The sequence below is a fragment of the Gadus macrocephalus genome, chromosome 20 (genome assembly GCF_031168955.1).
Source record: "Gadus macrocephalus chromosome 20, ASM3116895v1".
NCBI lineage: Eukaryota > Metazoa > Chordata > Actinopteri > Gadiformes > Gadidae > Gadus > Gadus macrocephalus.
The window spans coordinates 3,702,303-3,717,953 of NC_082401.1; the positions used below are offsets into that span (position 1 = coordinate 3,702,303).

The 15,651-nt window shown below is 46.2% G+C and overlaps 1 protein-coding gene and 1 long non-coding RNA gene across 2 annotated transcripts in view; one reads left to right on the top strand and one right to left on the bottom strand.

Moving 5' to 3' along the window:
* Nucleotides 1–2,646, bottom strand: part of LOC132448733 (uncharacterized) — a 2,755-nt gene extending 109 nt beyond the window's left edge. The window contains exons 1-3 of the long non-coding RNA XR_009523414.1: nt 2,501–2,646; nt 1,699–1,776; nt 1–1,550 (exon numbers count right to left, since the gene is read on the bottom strand). The exon at nt 1–1,550 is cut by the window's left edge and continues 109 nt beyond it. This is a non-coding gene — a long non-coding RNA (uncharacterized LOC132448733). The remainder of the gene's footprint in view (nt 1,551–1,698; nt 1,777–2,500) is intronic.
* A 2,049-nt stretch (nt 2,647–4,695) lies between these two features.
* Nucleotides 4,696–15,181, top strand: LOC132449095 (indian hedgehog B protein-like). Its single transcript, XM_060040697.1, has 4 exons — nt 4,696–5,616; nt 6,738–6,895; nt 7,056–7,159; nt 12,096–15,181. The coding sequence occupies exons 1-4, from the start codon at nt 5,299–5,301 to the stop codon at nt 12,824–12,826; spliced, it is 1,311 nt and encodes a 436-aa protein (XP_059896680.1). The 5' UTR covers nt 4,696–5,298; the 3' UTR covers nt 12,827–15,181.
* Nucleotides 15,182–15,651: the final 470 nt, after the last annotated feature.

Here is a 15,651-nt window from a genome sequence, read left to right on the forward strand (position 1 = left end):
CCTTAACTTTTACCTTACATCTGTGTTGAAATCAAAGTATTCAAGATGTTCTACCATGATCATTTAAAGATATAAGCCACACAAAGTATCAAATATATTAAAGAATAACAACTCATTACGCTTGGATGAATGAAATTGTAATTTTTTTTATTAAACAATTAGTGTGACAAGAACAAGTGATTGCGATTGTCTGAACAGATTCAACAATGGACACAGCAGGGAACACTATATACTTAGGGCAAACCATTAACATATAACGTTGCAAATATACTATACTTTATGCCGTTACAATACTTAGAATAGCCCTGAGCAAATTCAAAATGGGTTTAGGAGGGAGGATCCTCGTTTGGTCATGAACTCTGACCTCTAACCTATTCTCAAAAGTCGGGGCATAAGTGGTTGAGGAACAGTTGTTACCCGCTCTGTGATCTTCAATGGTGTCATGGTTCATTGGTTACAACTAACATTTTATAGATAAATGGTCATACCATGGTTGGCTGTGCAGCATTTGGATGCCCCAATCGGTCTGAGAAGGGTTATCACATGTACGGCTTCCCCAAGGACCAAGAGCGCAGGGAGAAATGGATGGCAATGGTCAGCCGTCAAAACTTATTGACAGTCAGCAACAGTCAAAAACGATGTAACGTAATGTTCAGATCACTTGCTAGCATTTCAAAGGGCATAATAATTCTAAGTGTAGAGAATTATGACTTTCCAATGATATTTGAAGTGCAATGGAAACTGATCTTACAAGCCTACCTACAGGTACACTTTGAAAATGACAGATTCAAAGCCACAAAAGTAGATAGGATGTTGAAGTTGAGGCCCGATGCAGGCCCAACAGTTTTCATCCATCGCCCTAAACCGAAGAGGAGGAAACCCCCTTCTGTGAGGGTGCCTCCGGAACCAAGTGCAACGGACCACACATATTGCACCAAATTAAACTTCGGTATGATCCATGCAGCTAACAATATTCCCCATTTCATGTAATTCAAGGATAGACTACACTCCTAATGAGATTACATAATTCATATTTGTACATTCAGTTTAAAAAACAACCAGAAGGCAGGGATTCTCTGAGGATTTGCACACAATGTAGATAATCGACACATTTCTACCCAATTAACAATTGCCGGTAGATCCATTTATAAATTGTATTGGTTTCTGATTGTGGCAGATGATTTAATTCACATTACAGAAATGTTTTGCTTTAATTCATTTTATTACATTGGAGATGACAGTAGTTGCAAATGCAAAGGCAAAATACATATAACAGCAACATTACCTTGTAATTATTACAGAGATTGAGGGAGAAATTGAGGTGGATTTCAAGAGCGTTGAAAAGGACATCACAGGAGACGGAGAGAGCAATCAAGAGGTTACATTGCCAGGGGCAGGTGATCCAGGGGCAGGTGATCCAGGGATTTGTGTGCCGAGGGCCAGTCAGTCAGGGGTCAACAGTGAAGGAATAACTTTTTCCAGGGCCAGCTGCTCCAGGGACCAGACTGCCAGGGACTGATGGGGCGACTGTGGAGGACCTAATAAGGCAACTAGAAAAGGAAAAATTAAGAGAAGGAGAGCAGAGAGGGCTATTGCAAAACAAAAAAGAATCAATTTGGCACTAAGAAAGATAATCAATTTCGCACTAAGAAAGAGAAACAATTCAGTCAACAAGAAGTTAAAACGAAAAAGCCACACAGGTTAAATTGACCGCCCATCATAATCAGCATTGTTGAATCGGCGGCATCTGTAGGGCTTCATGTGCTGAACATCACCCTTTCCAGGATATAATTAAACAAACACTGTTATTTCTACTAGCTATCGCATCATAAAACCCGTCCTTAAATCAACCTAAATTATCCTAGTAATCCAACATAAATAACTAACTAAATAAAAGTTAGATTCACTAGTACTGAACTTTGTAATTGTTGGTGTAGATACCATCACATTGTGCAGTCGAGCTAACAAACTAGCAGGCAATCGGTCGTCTACCAAGATAAAAATATATATAATTACGCTGTCCATATACAAATAAATATCAATATATGCATCATAAAAGGTCCTGATACAATATAGACAGTTGACAATTCAAAAGAGGTAGCTATTTAATCAATGTACCCCCGGAGATACCTTCACAGGTGGTGAAGTCGAGCTAACAAACTAGCAGGCAATCGGTCGCCTACCAAGATAAAAATATATATAATTACGCTGTGCATATACAAATAAATATCAATATATGCATCATAAAGGTCCTGATACAATATAGACAGTTGACAATTCAAAAGAGGTAGCTATTTAACAAATTTACCCCCGGAGATACCTTCACAGATGGTGAAATCGAGCTAACAAACTAGCCAGCAATCGGTCGTCTACCAAGATAAATATATATATAATTACGCTGTGCATTTACAAATAAAGATCAGTATATGCATCATAAAGGGCCTCTGATACAATATAGACAGTTGACAATTCAAAAGAGGTAGCTATTTAATCAATTTACCTCAGAAGTTACTCGGCGGCCAGCAATGGAAATGAACGGTCTCCTCCGCCGTAAAATGGTTGTTTGGAACTATTCGAGGCTCCATACCCCGGAAGTAGGCGCTACAACGGAGTCCAATGGAAGTGTCGCAACTCTCTCTCTCTATAGCTCTGGGTTGGCTTAGCTGAGGAGGTAGAGCGGGTTGGCTGGTAACTGGAAGGTTGCTAGTTCGATCGCCGGCTCCGCCTAGCTGAATGTTGAGGTGTCCTTGAGCAAAATGCCTCACCCTGACTGCTCCCGACGTGCTGGCTGTCGCCCTGCATGGTTGACTCCGCCGTCGGTGTGTGACTGTGGGCATGAATGGATTTGTCGTTTTGGATAAAAGCATCAGCAAAATGCCCTCAACGTAAATGTAAAAGCCACTGGATCAGTAAAGCCTTCCAACAACACAGAAAAGAGACAGAAACATACGTTGGGCCTTCCTGCAGAGTTGTGCAAGCTTCTGAAATATGCCTTATTGATCACACGTTGCCGCTCACTGGGCTGGTGTTGAAACGCTCACCACTGTTCACTAGGAATGTTCTAATGGATTCTGCCCAACATGTTGGTCGGTGTGCTATTTCTGCGCGAGGTAAACAGTGCTATAGTCAGCTTATTTTCCGGCTGTGAATCCTTCCCTTTACCCATGCTGCTCCGTTAAGGGACATGAAAAGAGGGACCACGGCAAAAATACTTTACGGCATGTGTACACATTCAAATAATAAAAGCCCAAGTTGTGTAAAGCGGGTGGTGGTACAGGTCTCTCCATTCAAACCCCGCCGCAGAGAGGTGGCCGCCGGTTCTCTGCAGGCAAATATTTGAAGAGCTAATTTGGAGGGGCTTAGCACACTGATGTAAAACAGATCGTGTGTGTCGACCGTCACCTCCCAGGGCTCGTGGACAGAGGCCAATCTATGACGGACCCATTGAGAGGACTTCTCATCATAAGTTATTTGAGTTTTGATACACATCGATCTGGCTGTTGTTCATCTGTATCAATGCATCGCTGTGATTCTGAGTATGTTTATGAATTGACTCTTTGATGCATTCATGCATTATATTCTACCCTCATGGGGGTCGGTCATCAGGGTGGTACCCAGCAGTAGATCCTTTAGTCTGCTGTTCTGTCATCCATGAGCTCCTCAATGACAGACATTGGGGAAGCTTACTGAGCTGTGTGGACCACACTGTGAGATTAACAACATAATAAAAACAGTAACATTAAACATAGCTGATCCAGATAAAGAAACACTTTTTTTCACCTTCACCCAATGTGTTCTGGGGCGCCTCGCTGTTCCCAACACAGTTAGTGAAATCAATTGACCATTGATTTATCACAGTTTATCTCCTGGGGGTGGGGTGGGTGGGAGAGGTGAGGTCAGGTGGAGGTGAGGTGGAGGTGAGGTGGAGGTGGTGGTGGAAGTGAGGTGGTGGAAGTGAGGTGGAGGTGGAGGTGAGGTTTGGTGAGTTGGAGGTGAGGTGGAGGTTGAGGTAGCGGTGGAGGTGAGGTGGAGATGAGGTGGAGGTGGAGTTGGGGTAAAGGTGAGCTAAGGTGGAGGCGAGGTGGAGGTGGAGGTAAGGTGGAAGTGAGGTGGAGGTGAGGTTTAGTGGAGTTGGAGGTGAGGTGGAGGTTGAGGTTGAGGTAGAGGTGGAGGTGGAGGTGAGGTGGAGATGAGGTGAGGTGGAGATGAGGTGGAGGTGAGGTGGAGGTGGAGGTGAGGTGGAGGTGGGGTAAAGATGCGCTAAAGTGGAGGCGAGGTGGAGGTGGGGGTGGAAGTAAGGTGGAGGTGCAGGTGAGCGACTGGAGTATTGACAGAATGCGCGGGAAGAGCGCACGTGAGTTTAGGGTTTAGCGGCAGCGACAGCAGAAGCAGCTTCACGACGCAGTGTGTGTGCGTGTGTGAGTGTGTGTTTGTGTCTGGTGCCTCCCTGCCCGGCTGCCAGCCGAGTGCGGCGAGCAGCGCGGTGGACAAGGCGCTCTAAAGGCGCCCTGTGCCCAAGAGGGAGTCGGGAGGGAGGGGGGGAGGGAGGGAGGGAGGGGAGGAGAGCGGGGGAGGAGGGGAGGGAGGGTGGCAGAGAGGGAGCGCGGAGCCGCGGAGGAGAAGAGAGAGGGAGGGCAGGCTGGCAGGGTGCGGTCTGAAGTGGCAACAGATCGTTTTGGATCACTCACATTCCCTCAATCCAACCCTGCAGCAGCACGCTGCACGCCGGCCGCACATGGGGAGGCGTTCAGGGCACTGAGGGGTACAGGACGCGGGCAGGGACAGGATCGGGGCGGCTGGGATAGGTCCCCAAAGAGAGAGAGAGAGAGAGAGAGAGAGAGAGAGAGAGAGAGAGAGAGAGAGAGAGAGAGAGAGAGAGAGAGAGAGAGAGAGAGAGAGAGAGAGAGAGGCCACAACACTACAACTTGGATATCAGTAACCGCTCTCTCTCTTTTCAACTCACTCACCATATCGACTTTGAACCTGTTTGTTTAAATGGACTTTACAGCCGACGAACGCACAGTCGCTGTCTGCATGTCGGAGAAAAATCAGGGTTTGGCTTCTTAACGGGAAAAACAAACAAACATTGATATCCTTCAGATTACTCTCAGTGCGGATCTTTTTTCCAAAGTGTTGCGCTCACTCTCTCTCCATGAACGGCTCCGGTTCGGCGGACAGATGTAGCTGTCATGTGCGGTGGTGCAGCCTGGACTCGGACCGATAAGACCGTCAGGACCTCTCTCCCTGCAGGGGGGAGACCCGGGACGCTCCCCGGTGGGGGTGCCCGCCGCCGAGGCGATGCGGATCCCGGGACCCGGTTCCTTCCTCTTCCTCGCCTCCACTCTGAGCGCCCTCCTCTTCCTCCTTCCTCTGGCGGCAGAGGGCTGCGGACCGGGCCGGGGATACGGCCGGAGGCGGCCCCCCAAGAAGCTCACCCCGTTGGCATACAAACAGTTCAGCCCCAACGTAGCCGAGAAGACGCTTGGCGCCAGCGGGAGGTACGAGGGCAAGATAACCCGGAGCTCCGAGCGCTTTAAGGAGCTGACGCCCAACTACAACATAGACATCATGTTCAAGGACGAGGAGAACACGGCCGCGGACAGACTCATGACCCAAGTGAGTTAGAGGGGGGTCCCGTTTAGTGTTGGAGCTGCACTCGTCTGGGTCCATCTGATCGTCCGGATCAGGACTAAAGCAGCCCGGCACGAGGTCTGCAGAGGTTGTTTGCTGTCGGTTCAATGTTTAAACCTCAACGATTTACTGATCCGTTTTGTTTGGTTGTGCAGTGTCGTAGAATTTTGGGCAGTCCCACTGGAAACGGCTTTCTGGAGAGATTGGTCTTATAATGAAGTGCACTTGTTTTTGTGGAGACTATTTACAGCAACTCCAGTAAGCCTAAAAAGCCAGCCTCACTTTTAAGTTAACTATTGACCAAACTAAGGATGTAATTCCGTGTGCCAGCTCTTATTGTGTAAGTTGGCAGGTTCATGCAGTTGAATTGTTCAATTAAATGACACTAAAACAGTAATTCTCTTTAACCACTGACGGAATGTCACTTTTCGCCAACGTCACCAAATTACGCAGCGCTCGCCACTTGAACCGCACACACGGTGGTTCTCTCTACTAATTCATACTCTACTGCAGTGTTCACCGTGTTCTGAATGCTCACCGTGTGGTGGGGGGCATTGGGTCAACTGTTGTCATCCAACCTTTTTTCTTTACCAGGAAGGTCACATTCTGTGCGTCATGATTACGTTTTTCTAGATCTTACAAACAACATCTCTATCTCTGTCTGTCTGTCTGTCTGTCTGTCTGTCTGTCTGTCTGTCTGTCTGTCTGTCTGTCTGTCTGTCTGTCTGTCTGTCTGTCTGTCTGTCTGTCTGTCTGTCTGTCTGTCTGTCTGTCTGTCTGTCTGTCTGTCTGTCTGTCTGTCTGTCTGTCTGTCTGTCTGTCTGTCTGTCTGTCTGTCTGTCTGTCTGTCTGTCTGTCGGGTTGTCTGTCTGGTTGTCTGTCTGTCTGTTTCTCTATCTGGTTGTCCGTCTGTCTGTCTGTCTGCCTGTCGTTCTCTTTGTCTGTCTGTCTGGTTGTCTGTCTGTCTGTCTGTCTGTCTGTCTGTCTGTCTGTCTGTCTGTCTGTCTGTCTGTCTGTCTGTCTGTCTGTCTGTCTTGTCTTCTGTATGTCTCTCTGTCTGTCCGTCCGTCTGTCTGTCTCACTCTCTTTGTGTCTGTCTGTCTCAGCGCTGTAAGGACAAGCTGAACTCGCTGGCCATCTCGGTGATGAACATGTGGCCGGGGGTGAAGCTGCGTGTGACAGAGGGCTGGGACGAGGACGGCCACCACTCGGAGGACTCTCTGCACTACGAGGGCCGCGCCGTGGACATCACCACCTCCGACAGGTACAGCGCCAAGCCCCCCACCATGCACCTACAATGTTCAATCTTACAGTCCTTATGGACTATTTGGACACACATATCTTAGGCTGTGTTTTATGATGTTGATGTGTTGTTCTAGATGAGTTATTGATTGGTGGGAGTGTGCTGTGTTTGTTCTGCGCAGGGACAGAGACAAGTACGCCATGCTGGCCCGCTTGGCGGTGGAGGCAGGCTTCGACTGGGTCTACTACGAATCCAAAGCCCACATCCACTGCAGCGTCAAGTCCGGTGAGTGGCTGATAACCCCTGTGTTGACATCCATGCACCATGCCCCCTGGTTGTGTGTTTGTATGTGTGTGTGTACACTTGAGTGTGTGTGTGTGTGTGTGTGTGTGTGTGTGTGTGTGTGTGTGTGTGTGTGTGTGTGTGTGTGTGTGTGTGTGTGTGTGTGTGTGTGTGTGTGTGTGTGTGTGTGCGTGTGTGTGTGTGTCACGCACTTGTCTCTCATGTGTGTATAGTCTGCAGAGACCAATCAATTCAGGGTGTGCACCTGTGCCCGTTTGTTGAGTGGGTCTCGGTTGGCCCGGTGTCATGAGGACTGTGTCTGTGGGGCTGAACAGCTGTATGCACCACAGTCAGCCCCCCGGGGTCCCACTGCAGGGCCTCTGCTGGTAGTTCCACTTCCTCCTCACCTCCCACTTCTCCATTTGACAGAGGAAAATAAATTAAGGGATGAGATTTCCTCTCAACAATCACTTGTATGAACTGTGCGTTTAAGAACCTGTATGAAGTGGGGGTGCAGGTCGAGAATGAGGAGTAGAAAAGCTCTCCGTCGCACGGGGACTGCGCTCCAGTGCTGCCCAGTCTGGGAGGTACATGTGTTATTCCCTCGCTTGGCGCACAGGGAGGGGAAAGTGTTCTATTTGTAAGGAGATAGTTACGCTAATACTAAATAGGTTCTTAAAGAGAGGTCTGTCATCAGAGAGTGTTTTCAGGACCTTTCAGTCGTATGAAACAGACCGATGGTCTGTTGATAATACTAAGGCTCCACTTTGAGTACTCAGTCAGTACTTACCAGTTAGACAATTCGGAATACACTGAAGTACCATGATGAGATATACGATCAGAACAGGAGCATGGCATGGATTGTGCTTGTTCACCAGAGATCTCTTCATATGCATTACATGTTGATGTGAATCCCATTCAGACAAGTTAGTCTGTACGAGTAGACTCCACATTAAGATCTACATTGATAACTAAGTGTGTTAACACACATAGCCAAAGAGTCAAGAGGCAGCTCTTGTTAATGTTTCCCTGTCCCCTTCTAGAGATTGTGTGACTGGTATGTACCGCTCTGCGTCTTGTCTAGCCTCTCTCCACACTGTTCAGAATCACACACTATTTTGTGCCATTGCAAGTGAGCAATTGGCCCATTTAAGGAATGATTAACTCAGCAAAGATATGTTTTACTGTTGCCTTCCTCGTGCTGGGTTTCTCTCAGATCCCTCCGATCTCTTATCTGGGTCTATTAAACCCCGGTCCTCACAACGGCACACACACCTTGGATAAATATTTACAGGCCTTAAGACTTGCTCCCTCCCCCCCTCGCTGTCCCTTTTTCTTTCCATCTCTCTTCACCAACATGCACATACACACACACACACACACACACACACACACACACACACACACACACACACACACACACACACACACACACACACACACACACACACACACACACACACACACACACACACTCTCACACACACACACACACACACACACACACACACACACACACACACACACACACACACACACACACACACACACACACACACACACACACACACACACACACACAAACATGTATAATGACACACGCACACACTATTATTTTCTATTCTTACGATACCTTCCACTCCTAAATGGCGAAACTTTGGTTCTACTTCTATTGTTGGTGATGTGACTGCTGTCCCCCAAACACCTGTATGGGGCTGATCACTTCTACCAGGAAGATTTTTGCTAGACCTCCTCACCCGATACACAGTGTGCTCATGCAGCCAGTATCCAGTCCTTTGGGCTGGTGTACTTCCCGCTCTCTCTGATCCCCGGGCTTGTGTCTAGCCCTGCTGATAGCATCAGCTAGTTATCCATTAGCCCTGGCTAACTTACCTTACCGCGGCGGCGGCGGCTGTGGCTCAATCCTTCTTAAAGGGCACCCTAAAGGAGAGGTCTTAAAGGGCTGCGGTAGAGTGTGTTCAGCACCCTTCTGGATCCCCCCCTGACATGTCTCCGCGCCCCAGCGGCTTCTGACAAACGAGACAGAAGCCGTAGGAGGATGAATCAGCATGAGGGCGCAGAGGGGATTGGAGTGACTTTTGATAACTGGCAGCCGCCAGTAGAAATAACCTGAAAGGAAAGGGCAGATCTGAGAACAGCCCATTGTTCAGATTCCGGAGCCCACGGCGGTGACATCATTCACATTTCCCTCACCAGAAAATGATTGATGAAAAGATCAACATGGAGCTGTTGAATTCAGTGCCTATCTTCAGAAGAAATCCATATTCACAGAATGGTTTTCATATTTTCCACTGACCTTTGGCAAAGGACATTTTCCAGTGAGAAGAAACAAGCACCCATTTAAAATCCTGTAACCATGAATCCAGATCTATCAAAAGAAGGCAGACACATTGCACACACAGGGTGTATACCTGCTGCTGTCCTGAGTCTCTCTCAGATACATGCCCTTCATTCTGGATGATAAATTGAAAGTTTGATTGATACTCAGTAATTCAAATACACAACATTTCATTCAATGGAATAAAGCAAATGCAGGCAGTTTGACTGGGAAGTGTGCAGGTAACGGCCTCCACATGCTCGTCATTTGTCTGAAACCTTGACGTAGGCTTAGACAAAGCAATTCAGTTTCTCACTGCACACACGATTACAGTCATGGTAACCGGCTGATAACAGGGGCCTTCATAAGAGTCTGTGATGTAACAATGTCTGGTATTCCACTTCTGAATGGTCTTCTTTAAGGAAAGAAGCAAAAACTGAAGCAAAGACTGAAGAAATAGGAACATGAGTGCAGTGTGGCCTTCTCCCTCCTTGGGTGTTTGTAGAACGGTTCTGTTCCTCTTCAGTGTCCCTGTGTCCATGTTATCATGTGAGGTGTGTGTTGGTGTGTGGAGCTCCGTCCGTGTGTCCGTCTGCCTGTCTGTCTGTCAGTCTGTCTGTCTGATATCAATGACCGCTTTAGAGAAGGTTCAGCTTGTTAGACACTTATGGTATAACGCCATCTTATGTGGCGCATTTCCTACACGGCATCACTCATCATATCGCTCGTGGACAACAACAGTGTTAGCTTAAAAAAGTATCACAAAGTTGTTACCATGGAGATATCATGTCTCCCCTCAGGACTCTGAGCCCAAAACCCTTCTTGATCTCATAGTGTTTGACATTGAACTGAAACAGGAGGTTCCCATTAATTAAATTAAAAAAATAATTTCACCACCTGTGATCTATAGAAGTTCTGGCAAAGTTCTGGCGAAGTGACCTCCATGTAGTTGGATCAGCCTCCTGACGGCCGGTAGGGGGCGCACAGTGGTCAAATGCCAAAACACCACCATCATTCTTGTGTGAATAAGAAAAAATAGATTAAATTCAAAGGCAAAATCTAATTCCTGTTTTCTCTGTTCGGCTAAAATCTCAGAGGCTAGTTTACTGCCGCATTATGTTTTTCTTATTTAAATAAGTAAAAGTTATTAAGGATTGCATATTACAGCTTGGTACATTTCTCAGATCTGATTTGAAATTCTCAAAACAACCTGTTCAATCTTCACATCATCGTGTCACTCGTGCACATCAAATAACAGTTTCTCATTTCTTTGAACAATTTGCAAAAGCTTCGGTACATTCATGCAAGTGATTATGTACAATTCTCTGCTCTTTCCTACATTATCAATTGCTTATGTCATGTTGATCAAAATGTATTGTAATGGGTCTCTATTGAATATTCTCACATCACAACATTTAGGCATTAGTTCATTGCATATGTCTTTACATGCAAAATGGTTGAACAAGTTGTCATAACATGTCAAGCATATTTCTATACATTTCCATTAGACTTTTTTTATTAATCTGTCTTGAATTATTCAATTGCTACCAGGTGAATCTTGATTTACTCTAAAGAAGGGAAATGTGTGAAGTGTTAGATCAACCAGTTTACTGAAATAGCTCACAGGTGCATCTCATGAACTATGAACTGGCAAGCATAGATATAGCTGGAGCACAACAAAATGTTATATTGTCTGACAATGGAAGGACAAGGAATTGGAGGGGGTCAGCAGCCAGAGAGAAGAAGAAGAGGAAAAGGAGTGAGAATGAGAATTTGTGGCCCAACAGACAGGAACGTCAGGAGGTGTAGGAAGACCACTGTAATTCCTACAGCAATGCTTGTACAGTTTACCCTTAGGAGATTGTCCTATGTTCACATTTCTAGCAATGACATGGTCTGTCGACAAATTACAGTACAAACAGTCAAAGTGTAAATGTGAATCTTGTCCAGGTCTCTTGCAATCAATCTCCCACATACACTAAGGTGTAACTTACAATTTACAATAATTGTCTTCAAAACTTTAGCCATAGTTTACATCAGAACATCCCTCCAGAGTACACTGTTATATTGACAGCATGACTAAGCAATTTGACTGTCTTATCCGTACACAATGACACAAGGACTTGTCAATGATAGCACTGACATGTTCATTGACACAGATATTTACTTTTGAGAGATGAACTAAGGATTTTTAGCAAGAGACTGGCTTTTGCAGGTTATCCATGGTGTTTTGCTCTATGTACGAATTGTTTTGAGCAATGCACTTACTGTTTTGGAAATGTTGAGGATGATTCGAAAAATTGACCAAAGCGACTGAGAAAAACTGTAATGAGTTTGCCGTAGACTACTGCAGGGTGGCCATTGAACCCTGCCCTCAATGTGCCAATATGACCCATTCCCCTGCTCGCTGCAAGGACGTCAACAATGGTGGCACACATGATGTAAAATGTACGGCTTTACAGCATTAACGACGGATGTCCCAGTCTGCTACATATATATTTTCTACAGTCTTGTTCTAACAAACGGTTTACTAAACAGTTACAACAATCTGTCTTTCTTTTAAGAGAAAATAATGACTTCAATGTCTCCTCGTCCCTCCAGAACACTCCGTGGCGGCGAAAACCGGCGGCTGTTTCCCTGGTAACGCCCGGGTCCTCCTGGAGGGCGGGGCCACCAAGTCGCTGCGTGACGTTCTACCCGGCGACAGCGTGCTGGCGTCCTCCTCTGCCGACGGCAGCGGAGAACTGGTTTTCAGCCCGGTGCTGTCCTTCCTGGACCGACGGCCCGCCACTGTCAGGACCTTTCACGTGATCCGAACCGCGGCGGGCCTCAACATCTCCCTCACCGCCGCGCACCTCATCTACGTCTCGGACCTCAACTGCACTAAAGTGTCGCTCCCTGGCACCGCTAGCTCCGCCCCCGCTCGCCCTGCTACCGCCTCATCGGGTCCCGGGTCGGGCGGCCTCGCGGGGCTGAGGACGGTGTTCGCCAGTGAGGTGCGGCCCGGACAGTGCGTGCTCACGTCGCGGCGCGGCGCCCCCACCCTCTCAGGGGTGACGGGTGTGGAGGTGCGGCAGGGCAGGGGGCTGTACGCGCCGCTGACCCTGCACGGCTCGGTGGTGGTGGACGGGGTGCTGGCCTCCTGCTACGCGGCCGTGGACATGCCCCGCCTGGCCCACTGGGCGCTGGCCCCGCTCAGACTCAGCCAGCGCTTGCTGGGGGCCTCCGGGCCCCAAGCGGACGGGCTGCACTGGTACCCCTGGGTCCTGCAGAGGCTGGGCAGACTGCTGCTGGACCCCGGACACTTCCACCCCTGGGGAATCGAGGGATAGGCGGACGGTGTAACTTGTGGATAGATGCGTCACTTGATCTATATATTCCTTACTCTCATTTTGTATTCCACTTTGAGTGTGTTTTCGATCCTTTCCGTTGCTTTTCACTGCTGTTGACAGGCTCCTAAGTATTTCCATTATTTATGATTGATTTGAGACATCCGTCTGAACTGTATTTGCTGCATACATGAGGTGTCATTGTGCTTAAGTCAAGGTGAACGTCTGTAACTTTTTAAGGAACAAGTTGGCAAAGTATTTCTCTAAAGAAACAATGGGGAGAAAAACAATCCCTTTAATCATTCACTCATACTCAAATAGCAATGTTGATCATTAACTCTTCTGTAGACCACACCCAGCACGGTGGCAGAGGAACGGTTGGCAGCATAGAGCCATACCTGTAATCCAACATTGAGGTCCGAGAGGAGACCCAGGATAGCGATCAACTGAGACCAAAATGATGATTGATTTTGACATTAATTGGCATCTCCTGTAATGTCCATAGCCCGAAAGTTCTTTGAGTTTGAACCCTGGGGTCTGAGTTCTCCCTTTGGACATCCTTGAGTAAGACGCCTAGCCCCCTATCTTCTCATTAACGATCTGCATCTGAATTTACTTAGAAAATGGTAGTGAGACGTCAGTAAACCCTTCGGACTACAGGATTCATTAGATCAGAATGTGGACTTATTGTACGGCCATACTGTAAGTACGAACTCTGTCATACTTCAGGATAGGCTACAATAACATGTATCTTGCTTGCATAATGTGATGCATAAAAGTGTATGTAACCCCCTGATTTCCCAGTGTGCTCTAGCTCTAGAAGTGCATTACGTTTTGTTATCTGCTATTGGTTTATTCACCTAGCGGCCATCTTGGCCCTATCAAAGCTCCTCTCCCCCAGCTGGCATTCAGAGCCAAGATGGCCACGAGGTGAAAAGGGCCTGTTGGGTGCTTTAAGGAAGTTCCTGTTGTCTGTCCTTAATATAGGTCAGATGTAGGGTAATACACACATATTGCGCTTTACATTTCAACATGTGGTGAAGTAATGTAGAGATATAATCATGTCTTTCACTGTATTTAAGTTTTAACAAACCTGTCATCTATTTAAATCTGTTCCTATCATTTATGCAATATAAACAATGTAACATTAATTCAGGTATTTAACTTGTTAAGAGTGGACATATTGCCAAATATATAGATATATTTACAATTTCATTTTCTCATCACTTCAGCTATCTGAAGAGCTACTGTATTAGGCAACAGATAAGGACTCTCAGAGTAGTTACCATGAATATTCAATAGTATTGAATTAATGAAACTGCATTGCCGGTACTGCCTGAATTCCTTTGTATAAGCACTACATCATTCGCAGTTTCACTACCAAACATCCTCTTAAAAAACAGGTTTGGAGATAAAGAATTGTTCAGAATGACATGTTTTGGGGGATTTTGTTTTTAAATCCAAAGTATCTGGTGAATCTGTTTCTCTCTCTGTATTCGCACTATGTGAGCTAAAACATGTCAAATATGTATATTGAGCTATATTGTTTGGAAGTATTTAAAGTTATATTTTTAGTAAAGGTTTTAAATGTTGTTATTTGGACAATCCTCTGTAAATAGATTGTATTTTAGACATAAAGTTGTTTGTATGTAAAATAAACCAAACCCTGTTTGATTGTTTACCTAAGATTGACCCTACACTGTAGCTTTTCAAATATTACGTTTTAAAAACTAAACTATTCCATACTTAGAAAATATATTTTCGAAATTAGTGTGTATTGGAAAGGCTATCTATCACATAATGATTTAGCTACCTTTAACCACAATAATTTATTGTGGAGTCGGTTTACGTCACAGTTGGACCGTTAAAGTGATCCGTTCTAACTTCTGGACGGAGGGGGGTGGGCTGTTGGGTTTCAGGACCCTGGATAGCAGCACACAGCCACACTTACCCCGTTCCTCCAGTGATTCTCATTGTACACTATTTACCAATTCATTCCTAGACATCGCCCCCTGCTGGTTGCTTTGAGAAACACTGCTTTTCTGAATGATTATCTCCTGTGATACCTAGTTTCATTAGGAATGTTTGGTGGAATAAAAGAGCATACTGAGAGATTCTAAGTAATGTTTATTATTATTATTGGTCAGTTAAGAACAGGAAAATTCTGTCGTATTTTCCCACAGTTCAGCAAAGACACAGACAGTCGCAGACCCAGGTCAAGTTTCTACATTTTAAATATCTGAGGGAAAGAGAAGTGTAGCATGGTTCCTCTGATGGCCAGTTTACGACCATCATCGCAACTATCATATGAAAACAATGCACACCTCAAGTGGTTCAAACTTAAAGATAAAAAATAAATCTGAAAACATCTGCTTGTCGAGTTTTGTCCGTCTCCACAGTCGTAATCAACAAGAGGTTGGGTCCAACAGATTGGCAGCATTGTGAGGACAGTGTGGGGTATCAGGGTATTAGAATCAAAGCCACATCCTTTTCCTTATTCAGAAAGACCCCAGCTTTGGGATCCCTTAGATGGACTAACAGGGGGGGTGGGGATTCATAATGCTGTCAACGTATTAACCTCAGAGTGTCGGGGGGGGGGGGGGGGGGGGGGTCATCACACAACACGGGGGTCTCGGCATGCGCACACTAACTCACACAAAGATATGAATGTCTCTATAGAATATGTAGATCTGTGGTGACAGATTGGCAAGGTTAACACATTTACACACAACAACAAATGCACAATAACACGTTGAGATGGAGACCGGCCTTTGGACCGGGACCAGACCAAGTCCAGGAGGACCCAGACCCTGGGTCTTTAGAGTCTC

Excerpts from the sequence above, each read along its gene's own strand:
- LOC132449095 (XM_060040697.1), top strand. The coding sequence starts at position 5,299 with ATGCGGATCCCGGGACCCGGTTCCTTCCTCTTCCTCGCCTCCACTCTG. Across the intron at positions 5,617-6,737 it reads CGGACAGACTCATGACCCAA|CGCTGTAAGGACAAGCTGAA; the intron begins GTGAGTTAGAGG and ends TGTCTGTCTCAG. Across the intron at positions 7,160-12,095 it reads CCACTGCAGCGTCAAGTCCG|AACACTCCGTGGCGGCGAAA; the intron begins GTGAGTGGCTGA and ends TCGTCCCTCCAG.